General features: G+C 24.4%; 2 protein-coding genes across 2 annotated transcripts in view; one reads left to right on the forward strand and one right to left on the reverse strand.

Annotated features, from left to right (window-relative positions):
* The window catches only part of LOC142226937 (UPAR/Ly6 domain-containing protein bero-like), a 29,568-nt gene extending 12,462 nt beyond the window's left edge, over positions 1–17,106 (reverse strand). Inside the window, exons 1-2 of the mRNA XM_075297200.1 lie at positions 16,967–17,106; positions 16,704–16,880 (exon numbers count right to left, since the gene is read on the reverse strand). Coding sequence (XP_075153315.1) covers positions 16,704–16,880; positions 16,967–17,015 — 226 coding nt within the window. The 5' untranslated portion in view covers positions 17,016–17,106. The remainder of the gene's footprint in view (positions 1–16,703; positions 16,881–16,966) is intronic.
* LOC142226935 (rho guanine nucleotide exchange factor 25-like) lies at positions 1,854–11,780 on the forward strand. The gene is made up of 6 exons (XM_075297198.1): positions 1,854–2,050; positions 6,077–6,193; positions 6,353–6,554; positions 6,625–6,756; positions 11,128–11,361; positions 11,421–11,780. The coding sequence occupies exons 1-6, from the start codon at positions 1,932–1,934 to the stop codon at positions 11,631–11,633; spliced, it is 1,017 nt and encodes a 338-aa protein (XP_075153313.1). The 5' UTR covers positions 1,854–1,931; the 3' UTR covers positions 11,634–11,780.
* Positions 17,107–17,423: the final 317 nt, after the last annotated feature.

The following is a 17,423-nucleotide window of genomic DNA, read 5'->3' on the forward strand; positions in this document are numbered from 1 at the left end:
ACCCTACAAATAGGGAATTTCCCCTACATTTGGCAATACTGACTGAGGCATACAGTTCCCCCACTAAGACTCTCAGGCTTACAGTTGGCGCACTGAGAACTTCGCAGCTACAGTTCGCCCACTGAGAACTTCGCCGCAACAGTTCACCTCACTGAGACCTACGGCCCTACAGTTTGTCAATTTTTTTTTCTATAGAAAATTTTGTCTACATTTTATTTCTATCGAAAATTTTGTCAAAATTTTATTTCAATAAAAAATTTTTGTCAAAATTTTATTTCTATAGAAAATTTTGTCAAAATTTTATTTCTATAAAAAATGTTGTCAAAATTTTATTTCCATATTTCTTTTGTCTACATATTATTTCTATAGATAATTTTATTTCAATAAAATTTTTTTAAAACTTTATTTCCATAGAAAATTTTGTAAAAAATGTTATTTCAATAGAAATTTTTTTCAAAATTTTATTTCTATAGAAAATTTTGATTAAATTTTATTTCTATAGAAAAATTTTTTAAAATTTTATTTCTATAGAAAATTTTGTGAAATTTTTTATTGTCTACATATTATTTCTATGGATAGTTTTATTTCAATAATTTTTTTTTAAATTTTATTTCCATAGAAAATTTTGTAGAAAATGTTATTTCTATAGAATTTTTTTTCAAAATTTTATTACTATAGAAAATTTTGATTAAATTTTATTTCTATAGAAACATTTTTTAAAATTTTATTTCTATAGAAAATTTTGTCAAAATTTTATTTCAATAAAAAATTTTGTCAAAATTTTATTTCCATAGAAAATTTTGTCAAAATTTTATTTCTATAAAAATTTTGTCAAAATTTTATATCTATAGAATTTCTTTTCTATAGAAAATTTTGTAAAAATGTTGTTTCTAATTTTCTCGAAATTTTATTTGAATAGAAAATTTTGTGAAATCTTTATTTCTATAGAAAATATTGTCAACATATTATAAGACTCTAAGGGCGTTTTCGTTTCGCAAAAAATATGTTGCCTTACACTACTTTTTTCGTCATTGTATTTTCACTCAAATGATAGTGTCATTCTAAAATTATTGTTAATTCATAACATTGTGAGGGATACAGGACCCAAAAGCTATAACAGTGCCCTTAATATTTTGCAAATAATTTCGAGAATGTTGCACCTTTTTTACCAATCGAAATCGCCATAAGACTCTCAGGCTTACAGTTCGCGCATTGAGAACTTCGCAGCTACAGTTCGCCACTGAGAACTTCGCCGGAACAGTTGTCCCCACTAAGACCTTCGGCCCTACAGTTTGTCGAATGCCCCTGAGACCGTCGAGCGTATATTTCGCCCACTGAGATCTTCAGGAATACAATTCCACCACTGAGATCTTCAGTTCAACCACTGAGCAAGTCGAAGCTACAGTTCGACTACTGAGGCCTTCGGACCTACAGTTTACCCATTATGACTTTGATGATGCACGGGGCGAATTAAGAAGTGGCTCAGTCGTATATGGAAGTCATCACCACAGGTCTCGAGGAAATATATTTTGAAGATTATGTACAAAAATTTTAATATTTTTGAGCGAGGAGTATCGACTTAAAATATGACTATGCTGAAAAATTAATAAGAAGTACCCAAAAACGGTTGTTGTTGTTCTCGGAACAACCTCATGTATAATGAATCAGACTTTTGGAATTATTATGAGTGGCGTCTTTTTGTTATTTTTTTGTTTTGTTTCAGTTACTATTTGCGTTCACATACACCCGTTTTAGTACAATAATAAAAAAAATCTCATTGTTTTATAATTAGAATGTGGTTTTTCTATATGAAAGATAAACGCAAAACAGCAAATTACGATCTATTGTGTAAATCACATATCAGTTTCTTTTAAACCGTATACTAGTAATTGACGACGCTAGAACACTATAACAAATTAAAATTTGACACAATGTCATTTCGATCACATGAGGATACATTGAAGAGATGGATAAAAATCCATAATATGGTCAAGGAATTACTGCAAACTGAGGAAAACTATGTAAATGGACTCTCAATAGTGGTCGAAAAGTAAGGGAATCCAATTAAAAGGGTGTATTTCCATTATAGATTGGGCATTTCGTGAGTAAGGTAAACATTGATGTTGCATTTGAGAGCAAGAGATCTACTATTTATTATAGTAAACGAATGTATAGCATGCTTTTAGGCGTGTGTTATGTGCTAAAGCAGTTTCCAACAAGAGGCGTTATATTCAATTGACGTTATTTCATTAGCTGTCATTTTTAACGCTTTGATTGTTTGACATGTGACAAGTGAAAAATATGCCATTAATGAAAATGTAACGATATATCCTTCCATAATGCATTGAAATGCTTGAAATTCGCTATTAAAGTAATGATTTTCTTCAAATTCTAGGCTGACCCTTACCACAAATTCTAGTGTTCAGTAAAAACCAAGAGTTATTACTTAGAAGACTCTCGTACCTCAACATTGTGAATGTTTGTTGCGGTTCATGACCACGGTTGCCACTCGTGCCAAAAATAGTCCACCAAAATTTGAAGAAAATGTTACCAAAAATCTACCAAATTTAAAAAACGAATGTATTTTTAGATAAATTTTTATTTCTAACGAAAATTTGTCAACATTTTATTTCTATATTTTATTTCCATATTTTATTTCTATAGAAATTTATAAAAAGGAGGTCCCTTGTCATTGAGCTTAACGTAGAATTACTTAGAAGACTCTCGTACCTCAACATTGTGAATGTTTGTTGCGGTTCATGACCACGGTTGCCACTCGTGCCAAAAATAGTCCACCAAAATTTGAAGACAATTTTACCAAAAATCTACCAAATTTAAAAAACTAACGTATTTTTAGATAAATTTTCATTTGTAGCGAAAATTTTGTCAACATTTTATTTCTATATTTTATTTCCATATTTTATTTCTATAGAAAATTTCTAAAAAGGAGGTCCCTTGTCATTGAGCTTAACGTAGAATCGGGCAGCACTCAGTGATAAGAGTGGTCTCACAATGGACTGAATATTCTAAGTGAGCCTGAAATATCGGACTGTCACTGTAACCTAATCTTCTATAGAAAATTTTGTCAAAATTTTATTTTTATAGAAAATTTTGTCAAAATTTTATTCATTAGGAAAATTTTGTCAAAATTTTATTTCTATAGAAAATTTTCTTACAATTTTATTCATATCAAAAATTTAGTCAAAATTTTATTTCTATAGAAAATTTTGTATATGTAGAAAATTTTCTCAAAATTTTAAATACATACAATTTTTGTCAAAATTTTATTTCTATTAAAAATTGTTTTCCATCGAAAAATTTTTAAAAATTTTATTTGTACAGAAAATTTTGTCAGCATTTTATTTCTATAGAACATTTTGTTAAAATTTTATTTCCACAGAAAATTTTGTCAAAATTTTTTTCTACAGAAAATTTTATCAATATTTTATTTGTACAGAAAATTTTGTCAAAATTTAATTTCTATAGAAAATTTTGACAATATTTTATATCTATAGAAAATTTTGTCAAAATTTTGTATATTTAGAAAATTTTGTCAAAATTTTATTTCTATGGAAAATTTTATTTCCATCGAAAAAATTTTCAAAATTTTATTTCTAGAGAAAATTTTGTCAACATTTTATTTCTATAGAAAATTTTGTCAAAATTTTATTTCGACCGAATATTTTGTTAATTTTTTTTCTGGAGAAATTTTTATCAATATTTTATTTGTACACAAAATTTTTTCAAAATTTAATTTCTATAGAAAATTTTTTCAAAATTTTATTTCTATATAAAATTTTGTCAACCTTTTATTTCTACAAAAAATTTTGTCATAATTTTCTTTTTATAGAAAATTTTGTCAACATTTTATTTCTATAGAAAATTTTGTCACAATTTTATTTCGACAGAATATGTTTGTTAAAATTTTTTTCTACAGAAATTTTTATCAATATTTTATTTGTACAGAAAATTTTATCAAAATTTAATTTCTATAGATAATTTTGTCAAAATTTTATTCATTAGGAAAATTTTGTCAAAATTTTATTCATTAGGAAAATTTTCTCAAAATTTTATTCATATGGAAAATTTTGTCAAAATTTTATTTCTATAGAAAATTTTGTCAATATTTTATATCTATGGAAAATTTTGTCAAAATTTTGTATATATAGAAAATTTTGTCAAAATTTTACTTCTATGGAAATTTTATTTCCATCGAAAAATTTTTCAAAATTTTATTTCTAGAGAAAATTTTGTCAACATTTTATTTCTACAAAAAATTTTGTCAAAATTTTATTTCGACAGAATATTTTGTTAATTTCTTTTTCTACAGAAAATTTTATCAATACTTTATTTGAACAGAAAAAATTTGTCAAAATTTAATTTCTATAGAAAATTTTGTCAATATTTTATTTCTATAGAAAATTTTGTCAAAATTTTATTTCTATCGAACCCTTTGTCAATATTTTATTTCCAAAGAAAAATTTTTCAAAATTTTATTCCTATAGAAAATTTTGTCAACATTTTATTTCTATAGAAAATTTTGTCAACATTTTATTTCGACAGAATATTTTGTTAAAAGTTTTTTTCTACAGAAATTTTTATCAATATTATATTTGTATCAATACTTTATTTGAACAGAAAAAATTTGTCAAAATTTAATTTCTATAGAAAATTTTGTCAAAATTTAATTTCTATAGAAAATTTTGTCAATATTCTATTTCTATAGAATTTTTTTTCAAAATTTTATTCCTATATACAATTTTGTCAAAATTTTATTTTGATAGAAAATTTTATCAAAATTTTATTTGTATAGAAAATTTTATCAATATTTTATTTCTATGGAAAATTTTATTTCTATCGAAAAATTTATCAATATTTTATTTCCATCGAAAAATTTTTGAAAATTTTATTTCTAGAGAAAATTTTGTCAGCATTTTTTTTCTACAGAAAATTTTATCTATATTTTATTTGTACAGAAAATATTGTCAATATTTAATTCCTATAGAAAATTTTGTCGAAAATTTTATTCCTATATAAAATTTTGTCAAAATTTTTTTTAATATTAACTAAGTCATTCCGTTTGAAATCGAAATAGTGATCCTATATCCCATAAAGTATATATATTCTGGGTGGTGGTGAAATTCTGAGTCGATTTAGCTATGTCCGTCCGTCCGGCTGTCCGTTCGTCTTTGGAAATCACGTTAACTTCCGAACGAAACAAGCTATCGACTTGAAACTTGGCACAAATAGTTGTTATTGATGTAGGTCGGATGGTATTGCAAATCGGCCATATCGGATCACGTTTACGTGTAGCTCCCATATAAACCGATCCCAGATTTTGCTTGTGGATCCTCTTGGAGGTGCAAGTTTCATCCGATCCGTTTGAATTGTGGTACGTGGTGTTAGTATATGGTCTCTAACAACCAAGCAAAAATTGGTCCATATTGGTCCATAATTATATATAGCCCCCATATAAACCGATCCCAGATTTGACCTCGGGAGTCTCTGTCGGTACTAATCACAAAAAAATTAGACCAATAGATTCATACATGTACATAGCCCGCATATAAACCAACCCCATATTTCACTTCTGCCTCTCTTTCCCGCGCAAAAATGCATAAATACTGGTCAAGAACTGAATTATGTAGGTTTTTAATATGCCTTTTTGCCGAATATATACCCCGTATGGACTAACTTCCAATCTAGAAGACGATGTTAAGAAGTTTTAAGATACCTTGCCATCGACAAGTATTACCACAACCCAAGTAATTCGATTGTGGATGACAGTCTTTAGTAGAAGTTTTTTATGCAACCCATGGTGGAGGGTACATAAGATTCGGCCTGGCCGAACCTACGGCCGTATATACTTGCTTCTATAAAATATTTTTGTCAGAATTTTAGTTCTGTAGAAAATTTTGTCACAACAATAAAATACAATATTCAATCACAACCCTAAAAGTATGCTCTACAGATTTAGGAATGCCCAGGATATAAGGAAAAAAATATGTGATATTCTTTGAGAAGAGAAATTTGATAAAAAAAAACAATTTTAATTATTAATTTTTTTTTGTTAAAGATATTTAAATGAATTTTTCATTGATAAACCTATAATACCTATACCACATGATTTACGAGAAGATATGCGGCCTCGTGTCTTTGCCAATATTGAGGATATCTATACGTGGCATAAGGAGTAAGTTTTACTAAATCAAATCAAAAATTTTCCATATTCACAGCAACAAAAAAAATGTTTTATTTGAAAAATTAGCTACTTCATCCTACAATTTAAATTTCGAAATTAAATCATTTGTGGAAAATTTGATGTATATTTTAATATAATTTATTTGTTTAGATATTTTCTCCCCGAGCTGATAAAACATAGTGAATGCTTATCGGATTTGGCAAAAGTTTTCATTGATTCTGAATATGATTTTGAGAAATATGCCAGGTATGGCAGCAATAGGAATATGTCGGAATTTATTGTCTCCAAATATTCGAAATATTTCAATGCAGTACAAGATAAACTAAAAAAGCAATGCCATCAAAGATTAGATGTAAGTTTTAAATTTGTGTTAATTTTGTTTAAGATATTTATTTGTTGTTGTTTTTTTTTTAATGTTACAGTTTAATGGTCTCTTAATGTCTCCTCTGCAAAGATTAGCCCAGTATAAAATTATACTCGAAGGAATTGCCAAACAACTTAAGGAATTGAAAGTACATTATGAAAATATACCAAAAGCCGTGCAAACGATTCAAGTAGGTTTAATTTTCTTTTCAAATAAAACCTAATTTATACTAACAATAATGTTATATCAATTTCTTCAAAAGTCGCTATTTGAAATTACCAATTTGCTTGAGTTGTTTAGTGTGCCAGTAATGGAAAATTTTCGTTGCAACAAAACGTGTTATATTGAATGAGGCCATATTCCAGCAGCTGTAGAGCATATCAACTTTATGTTGCTACCATTTCAGAAATAAAATTTTGTCAAAATTTTCTATATAAGTAAAATTTTGAAAAAAAAAAAATTTTATTGAAATAAAATTTTGCAAAAATTTTCTATAGAAATAACATTTTGACAATATTGAAATAAAATTTTTGACAAAATTTTCTATATAAATAAAATTTTGACAAAGGTTTCTACAGAAATAAAATTTCGACAAAATTATCTATAGAAATATAATTTTGACAAAATTTGCTATAGAAATATGATTTTGACAAAATTTTCTATAGAAGTAAAATTTTGACAAAAATTTTGTATTGAAATAAAATTTTCTCAAAATTTTCGATTGTTGACAAAATTTTCTATATGAATAAAATTTTGAGAAAAGTTTCTACAGAAATAAAATTTCGACAAAATTATCTATAGAAATATAATTTTGACAAAATTTGCTATAGAAATATAACTTTGACAAAATTTTCTATAGAAGTAAAATTTTGACAAAAATTTTGTATTGAAATAAAATTTTCTCCAAATTTTCGATAGAAATAACATTTTACCAAAATTTTGTATTGAAATAAAATTTTTGATAAAATTTTCTATATGAATAAAATTTTGACAAATGTTTCTACAGAAATAAAATTTCGACAAAATTATCTATAGAAATATAATTTTGACAAAATTTGCTACAGAAATATGATTTTGACAAAATTTTCTATAGAAGTAAAATTTTGACAAAATCATCTATAGAAAACAATTCTGATAAAATTTTCCATAAAAATAAAATTTTGCCAAAATTTTCTATAGAAATAAAATTTTGTTGTTGTTTGTTTGATTTCAGCTTAAAACCATGCATTGACTAAACTACAAGTGTAGCTTAACCAACAGAGGAAAATAATGTTTGTCAAATTTATTTGGGCAACGCCCTATAGACTTCAAGATGGTTGGATGGACTGATAATTGGTTGATAGTTTTGCTGCAAGTGATGAGGAATGTGGTAATTCCGAAATTGGGCTTTGCCCAAATAAATTTGACAAACATTATTTTCCTCTGTTGGTTAAGCTACACTTGTAGTTTAGTCAATGTATGGTTTTAAGCTGAAATCAAAAAAAACAACAGCAATGATTAAAGAAAAAACCAACAATATCAAAACAAAACGAATGGAATAAAATTTTGTATTGAAATTAAATTTTTGAAAAAATTTTCTATAGAAATAAAATGTTGTCAAAATTTTCGATAGAAATAACATTTTGACAAAATTTTGTATTGAAATAAAATTTTTGACAAAATTTTCTATATCAATAAAATTTTGACAAAAGTTTCTGCAGAAATAAAATTTCGACAAAACTATATATATAGAAATATAATTTTGACAAAATTTGCTATAGAAATATAATTTTGACAAAATTTACTATAGAAATATAATTTTGACAAAATTTTCTATAGAAGTAAAATTTTGACAAAATTTTCTATAGAAGTAAAATTTTGACAAAATTTTCTATAGAAGTAAAATTTTGACAAAATTTTCTATAGAAGTAAAATTTTGACAAAATTATCTATAGAAGTACAATGTTGACAAATTTATCTATGAAAATAACATTTTGACAAAATTTTCTATAGAAATAAAATTTTGACAAAATTTTCTATAGAAATAAAATCTTGTTAAAATTTTCTATAGAAATAAAATTTTGACAAAATTTCTATAGAAATAAAGTTTTGTCAAATTCGATTTTGATAAGAAATTTTGTCAAATTTTCATCTCTATAGGAAATTTTCTCCAAGTTTAATTTCTATAAGAAATTTTGTCAAAATTTGATTTTTATTAAAAATTTTGTCAACATTTGATATCTAAAGGAAATTTTCTCAAAATTTCATTTACAAAATTTTTTCAAATTTTCGTTTCTATGTAAAATTTTGTCAAATTTTAATTTCTATAGGAAATTTTGTAAAAATGTGATTTCTGAGGATATTTTTTGAAAATTTTGTTTCAGTAGGAAATTTCCCTAAAATTTCAATTCTGTAGAACATTTTCTAAAAATTTCATTTCTATAGGAAATTTTGTCAAAATTTCAGTTCTTGGGGAAATTTTGTCAAAATATTATTTCTACAAGAAATTTTCTCAAAATTTCATTTCTACAAGAAATTTTGTCAAAATTTGATTTTTATAAAAAAAATTGTCAAAATTTGATTGTTAAAGGAAATTTTCACAAAACGTCATTTCTATAGTAAGTTTTCTCAAAATTTCATTTAGGAAATTTTTCAAATTTTCATTTCTATGTGAAATTTTGTCAAATTTTAATTTCTATAGGAAATTTTTTAAAAATTCGATTTCTAAGGATATTTTCAGAAAATTTTGTTTCAGTAGGAAATTTCTCCAAAAAATTTCTTAAAATTTCATTTCTGTGGGAAATTTGCTATAAATTTAATATCTATAGGAAATTTTGTCAAAATTTCAGTTCTTGAGGAAATTTTCTCCAAATTTCAGTTCTATCGGGAATTTTGTCAGAATTTTATTTTTATAAGAAATTTTTGTCAAAATTTCGTTTCTCTTGGAAATTTTCCCAAAATTTCATTTCCATAGCGAAGTTTTTCAAAATTGTATTTCTATTAGAAATTTTCTCCAAATTTCGTTTAATGTTTATAAGAATTTCTGTCAAAATTTGAGTTTTGTATGAAATTTTTTTCAAAATTTAATTTTGTAGGATTTTTTTTCTAAATTTCATTTCTAGGAAAATTTGTAAAAATCAAATCAAATCGAATTTTAAATTCAAATTTTCTCAAAGTTTCATTCCTATAGGAAACTTTGTTAAAATTTCTTTTCATTGGAAATTTTTTCAAAATTTCATTGCTATGGGTAATTTTCTCGAAATTTCATTTTTATAGGAAATTTTGTCAAAATTTCATTTCTCTAGGAAATTTTTGCATATTTTCCTTTCTATAGGAAATGTTAGCAAAATTTTCTATAGAAATAAAATTTTGACAAAATTTTCTATAGTAATAAAACTTTGACAAAATATAGAAATAAAATCTTGTTAAAATTTTCTATGGAAATAAATTTTTTCTATTCAATGACTCTATTAATCATGTTCCTTAATGTAAATCTGTCCATAAAGCTCGATTAATAATTGTAAAATTAGATAATTTTTGACAAAATTATCTTTGAAAATAAAATTTGATAACATTTTTTTTAGAAATAAAATTTTGACAAAATTTTCTATAGAAATAAAAGTTGGAAAAATTTTTCTATAGAAATAAAATCTTGTTAAAATTTTGTATAGAAATAAAATCTTGTTAAAGTTTTCTATAAAAATAAAATTTTGGCAAAATTTCTATTAAAATAAAGTTTTGAATAAATTTTCCAAATTTTCTATAAAAAAAAAGTTTTGTAAATTTTCTCCAGAAATCAAATTTTGACTAAATTTTCTATGTAAATCAAATTTTGACTAAATTTTCTAAATAAATCAAATTTTGACAATATTTTCTGTAGAAATAAAATTTTGATAATATTTTCTATAGAAATAAAATTTTGAGAAAATTTTGTAGAAATAAAATTTTTAAAAAATTTTGTATAGAAATAAAATTTTGACAAAATTTTCTATAGAAATAAAATTTTGAAAAAAATTATATAGATATACAATTTTGACAAAATTTTCTATATACATAAATTTTTGACAAAATTTTCTATAGAAATAAAATTTTAATAAAATTTTCTATAGAAATAATATGTTGCCAAAATTTTGCATAGAAAAAAATTTACAAAATTTTCTATAGACATAAATTTTTGACAAAATTTTGCATAGAAAAAAAATTGACAAAATTTTCTATAGAAATAAAATGTTTACAAAATTTTGCATAGAAAAAAAAAAATTGACAAAATTTTCTATAGCAATAAAATTTTGACAAAACTCAATTTTTTCTTTAAGAGCCAATCACATACATAATCTGCATATAACTTTTGCATATTACAAAATTTGAAATATTGAAGAAAAAGAAAAAAACACACACACACACAAAATATGAAATGTGTGGCATGAAATGGCACATAAATAGCCTCGAAAGCAAAGGAAAGTGGTAATTTACTGATACTGTTATAACTGTTTTCGACTATGTATAGAGGGTTTAACCAACGAATCACCATTTATTTCTTATTAATAATTAAGCCTCTTATTATCTCAAACGTCTCTTTCAGAAAGTCTTAAATAATGTCAACGATTTTATCGCACTTCAAGGCATTAGAAATTTCGATGGATTCATATCGGATCAGGGTCAATTGATATTTCATAATAATCTGCTATGTAAATATAATGAGAAGAAAATGCGCTATTATGTGTTTCTCTTTAAACGTCTGCTGATCTTTACCGAGAGACATGGATCAAAGTGTCAGTTCTCACTCACCACCTACAATTACAAGATGAGCATACCAGTATGATTAACAACTGAATGACTTTACTTATTTGCTCTCATTGAATTTTGCTCTTTCAGATGAATAAAATCCATATAAGAGAATTACCGAATAAACGATTTTTATTAAAATCTACAACTCCCGATGGCTCGGAAATGAATGTGACATGCTATGGAGACAATGAGGATCATTATTCCCAATGGGTCCATCACATACAGGAACAAATAAAATTACAAGCAGATTTGATAAATAATCTGGTAAATCCAACAGGATTTGAAAGGGAGGTGATGTAATATCTATCTGTGTTGTGATTGAAGGAATCCACAGAATCTAAATTAATAGTGTTTACAAAAATAGTGTTTAAGAAAGCCCAGCCATATTTTAAATTTACATACCTTGTTTAGTAATAAATTCATAATAAAAATTATTTGCTTCTGAAATCCTCGATTTGATTAAAAGGCTCAACAAACTGGATACAAAAATAGTTGCCACAAGGAAAAAGAAAGGAACCTATATTGTCAGTTCAAATGCTGAGAAGTAATGGCAACATTCTATAATAAAATTTCTCAAAATTTCATTTCTATAGGTAATTTTCTTAATAAATCATTTCCGTTGGAAATTTTGACAAAATTTTATATCTATAGGAAATTTCGTCAAAATTTCATTTCTATAGGAAATTTTGTCAAAATTTCAGTTCTTGAGGAAATTTTCTCCAAATTTCATTTCTATAGGTAATTTTCTTAATAAATCATTTCTGTTGGAAATTTCGTCAAAATTTTATTTCTATAGTAAATTTTATCAAAATTATATTTCTATAGGAAATTTTCTTAAACTATGATTTCTTCAGAAAATTGCTCAACATTTCATTTCTGTGGGACTTTTTTCCAAAATTTCGTTTCTATAGAAATTGTTTTCCAAAAATTTGGATTCTATAGGAAATTTTGACATAATTTCATTTCTATAGGAAATTTTCTCAAAATTTCATTTCTATAGTAAAGTTTGTCAAAATTTCAGTTCTTGAGGAAATTTTCTCCAAATTTCATTTCTATCGGAAATTTTGTCAGAATTTTATTTTTATAAAAAATTTTATCAAAATTTCGTTTCTATTTGAAATTTTCCCAAAATTTAATTTCTATAGTGAAGTTTATTAAAATTTTATTTCTATTGGAAATTTTCTCTAAATTTAATTTAATGTTTATAAGAAATTTTGTCAAAATTTGAGTTTTGTAAGAAATTTTTGTCAAAATTTGTTTTTTAAGAATTTTTTCTAAATTTCATTTTTAGGAAAATTTGTAAAAATCAAATCAAGTCGAATATTAAATTCAAATTATCTCATAATTTCATTTCTATAAGAAATTTAATAAAGGAAATTTGTCGAAATTTCATTCCTATAGGAAATTTTGTTAAAAACTTACTAAAAATTTGGTTTCTAACGGAAAATGTGTCAAATTCGATTTTGATAAGAAATTTTGTCAAATTTTCATTTCTATAGGAAACTTTCTCCAAGTTTAATTTCTATAAGAAATTTTGTCAAAATTTTATTTTTATAAAAAATTTTGTCAACATGTGATATTTAAAGGAAATTTTCTCAAAATTTCATTTCTATAGTAAATTTTCTCAAAATTTAATTTAGAAAATTTTTTCGAATTGTCGTTTCTATGTGAAATTTTGTCAAATTTTAATTTCTATAGGAAATTTTGTAAAGATGTGATTTCTAGGATATTTTCTGAAAATTTTGTTTCAGTAGGAAATTTCCTTAAAATTTCATTGCTATAGGAAATTTTGTCAAAATTTCAGTTCTTGAGGAAATTTGGTCAAAATTGCATTTTTTAATTTTTATCAAAAATTTCAAATGTCAAATTTGATTTTTAAAATAAATTTTCTCAAAAGTTCATTTCTATAGTAAATTTTCTGAAAATTTCATTTAGAACATTTTTTAAAATTTTTATTTCTATGTGAAATTCTGTCAAATTTTAATTTCTATAAGAAATTTTATAAAAATTCGATTTTTAAGGATATTTTCTGAAAATTTTGTTTCAGTAGAAAATTTCCCTAAAATTTCATTCCTATAGAAAATTTTCTTAAAATTTTATTTCTATAGAAAATTTTATCAAAATTTCAGTTCTTGAGGAAATTTTCTCAAAATTTCATTTCTACAAGAAATTTTGTCAAAATTTGATTTTTATAAAAAATTTTGTCAAAATTTGATTTTTAAAGGAAATTTTCTCAAAACGCTATTCATTTCATTTAGAAAGTTTTTTAAAATTTTCGTTTCTATGTGAAGTTTTGTCAAATTTTAATTTCTATAAGAAATTTGGTAATAATTCGATTTCTAAGGATATTTTCAGAAATTTTTTTTGAGTAGGAAATTTCCCTAAAATTTCATTTCTATAGAAAATTTTCTTAAAATTTCATTTCTGTGGGAAAGTTCAAAATTTCAGTTCTTGAGGAAATTTTCTCAAAATTTCATTTCTACAAGAAATTTTGTCAAAATTTGGTTTTTATAAAAAATTTTGTCAAAATTTGATTTTTAAAGGAAATTTTCTCAAAACGCCATTTCTATAGTAAATTTTCTCAAAATTTCATTTAGGAGATCTATTCAAATTTTCGTTTCTATGTGAAGTTTTGTCAAATTTTAATTTCTATAGGAAATTTTGTAAAAATTCGATTTCTAAGGATATTTTCCGAAAATTTAGTTTTAGTAGGAAATTTCCCTAAAATTTCATTTCTATAAAAAATTTTCTCAAAATTTCATTGCTATAGGAAATTTTGTCAAAATTTCAGTTCTTGAGGAAATTTGGTCAAAATTTAGTTTTTTAATTTTTATAAAAAATTTTCTCAAAATGTGATTTTTATAAGGAATTTTGTTAAAATTTGATTTTTAAAATAAACTTTTTCAAAAGTTCATTTCTATAGTAAATTTTCTCAAAAATTCATTTAGGAAATGTTTTAAAATTTTTATTTCTATGTGAAGTTTTGTCAAATTTTAATTTCTGTAAGAAATTTTGTAAAAATTCGATTTCTAAGGATATTTTCAGAAAATTTTGTTTCAGTAGGAAATTTCCCTATAATTTCATTTCTAAAGAAAATTTTGTTTAAATTTCATTTCTGTGGGAAAGTTGCTATAGATTTCATTTCTATAGGAATTTTTTTCAAAATTTGAGTTCATGAGGAAATTTTCTCCAAATTTCATTTCTATCGGAAGTTTTGTCTGAATTTTGTTTTTATAAAAAAAATTGTCAAAATTTGATTTTTAAAGGAAATTTTCTTAAAACGCCATTTCTATAGCAAATTTTCTCAAAATTTAATTTAGGAAATTTATTCAAATTTTCATTTCTATGTGAAATTTTGTTAAATTTTAATTTCTATAGGAAATTTTGTCTGTGGGAAATTTGATATAAATTTAATATCTATAGGAAATTTTGTCAAAATTTCAGTTCTTGAGGAAATTTTCTCTAAATTTCAGTTCTATCGGAAATTTTGTCAGAATTTTATTTTTATAAGAAATTTTTGTCAAAATTTCGTTTCTCTTGGAAAATTTCCCAAAATTTCATTTCTATAGCGAAGTTTTTCAAAATTTTATTTCTATTAGAAATTTTCTCCAAATTTAATTTAATGTTTATAAGAAATTTTGTCTAAATTTGAGTTTTGTATGAAATTTTTTCAAAATTTGATTTTATAGAATTTTTTTTTCTAAATTTCTTTTCTAGGAAATTTTGTAAAAATCAAATCAAATCGGATTTTAAATTCAAATTTTTTTAAAGTTTAATTCCTATAGGAAATTTTGGTAAAATTTCCTTCCATAGGATTTTTTTTCTTTCAAAATTTCATTGCTATGGGAAATTTTCTCGAAATTTCATTTTTATAGGAAATTTTGTCAAAATTTCATTTCTATAGTCAGTTTTATCAAAATTTCATTTCTCTAGGAAATTTTTGCAAATTTTCCTTGTTCTCAAATTTTCAATTCTATAGGAAATTTTCTCATAATTTCTCTTGCACAGGAACAATAATCAAAAGTTCAAAAAGAGAAGTTCACCAATGTGGCATCACAATGGACTGAATAGTCTAAGTGAGGCTGCCACCTAAACTAACCTAACCTACTCAAAAGTTAATTTTTATTGAAATTTTTCGCAAAATTTTATTTCTGTAAAAAATGTCATTCTATGGAAAATTTTCTCAAGTCATTTAATTTCGATAATTCTATGGTCACACTGGACAAATATTTGACAGAAATCAAAAAAGAATCTGTCGCCAACCCAAGAAAACATATTTAGCTCATATTGGATATATAACATCATGATAGGATTATTTTCCAAAAACCGTATCAAGATATTTGGAAAATGGTTCAGGAAAAATATTTTACACTCATTTTGGTCAAATATGGTCACTCTGACAAATATTTGACCAAAATGAGTGTAAAATATTTTTCCTGAACCATTTTCCAAATATCTTGATACGGTTTTTGGAAAATAATCCTATCATGATGTTATATATCCAATATGAGCTAAATATGTTTTCTTGGGTTGGCGACAGATTCTTTTTTGATTTCTGTCAAATATTTGACCAGTGTGACCATAGAATTATCGAAATTAAATGACTTGAGAAAATTTTCCATAGAATGACATTTTTTACAGAAATAAAATTTTGCGAAAAATTTCAATAAAAATTAACTTTTGAGTAGGTTAGGTTAGTTTAGGTGGCAGCCTCACTTAGACTATTCAGTCCATTGTGATGCCACATTGGTGAACTTCTCTTAAGAAATTTTGCCAAAATTTGATTGTTATAGGAAATTTTCCAAATTTAATTTCTAAGAAAATTTGTGAAAATCAATTCAAATTTTATTGTGATAAGAAATTTTTGGAAAAATTCATTGCTATATGAAATTTTGTCATTTGTATAGGAAAATTTCTCAAAATTTTATTCCTATGGCAAATTTTGTCAAAATCTTATTTCTATAGGAAATTTTGTCACAATTTCATTTTGTTAGGCAATTTTCTTCAAATTTTATTTCTATAGGGAATTTTGTTAAAATTTCATTTTTATAGAAAATTTTATGAAAATTTAATTTCTATAGGAATTTTGCCCAAAATTGTATTTCTATGGCAAATTGTGTGAAAATTTCATTTCTATGGGAAATTTGCAAAAATTTTATATTTGCATGAACATTTCTCAAAATTTAATTTTAAGTTTGTGAACATTTATTTTGCTATCAGCCAAAACTCTATGGAAATTTTCTAAAACAAAAAGGTTTCTGCTTAGAATCCCGATGGCTAATATCCATGGTTTTTTTGTCTGTCCACAGTTAGCGTTTTTTTTTTCAAATTGTTTAACAATATATATCACTCAATAGAAAAAATACTTACTTCCTTCATGAATTTTGGTCAAACAACCGGTGGCCTCAATTTGCACACCATATTTCTTTAAATAATCTGGCATATCATCCTCATCGCAATCACTTTCCTCCACACCTTTAGGTGAAAAATATTCATTGCACTGTGGTGTGGTCATAGAATCACATTCGTAACATTTGATAGCCCATACTGTATAGGAAATAATTATAAAAACAAAAAATAATAATATTTAATTCTTTTTGATTTTTTTCTTCTAAAATTTATATAATATTAACCCGATGCCAGGAAGGTACAAAGCAAAGCCACGAGGAGAAAATATCGCATTTTGTGTTTTTGATTTTAAGAATATTTTGGTTTAAGAAGTCTTTTTCGATTTACTGTCAGCGGACAACTGGCTTCAGAACCAAAAAAGATTTTCAAAAAAAATATAGTTTTCAAGAGATTTTTCTCTTTTACATCTACACAAATTTACTTGTTTTTTTTCAGAATTTTTCTCATTTTGTTCTAATTTTTATGTTTCTTCTCATTTTGTTTGTGAATAAATTTAGATATACATCACAAATATTTGGGCAAACAAGCAAAATTAAAAAAACAAAAATGAAATAAATAATAAATGACGTGTGTGGGACAGTTCATCTACTTTGTATTACTTACCATACGAAACGTCATTGTTTGATTTGATGACATCTCTGCTTGGTCTCATTGGGTATATTCACTCACTCTCTCTCTCTC

This window comes from Haematobia irritans, chromosome 2 (genome assembly GCF_050003625.1).
Source record: "Haematobia irritans isolate KBUSLIRL chromosome 2, ASM5000362v1, whole genome shotgun sequence".
NCBI lineage: Eukaryota > Metazoa > Arthropoda > Insecta > Diptera > Muscidae > Haematobia > Haematobia irritans.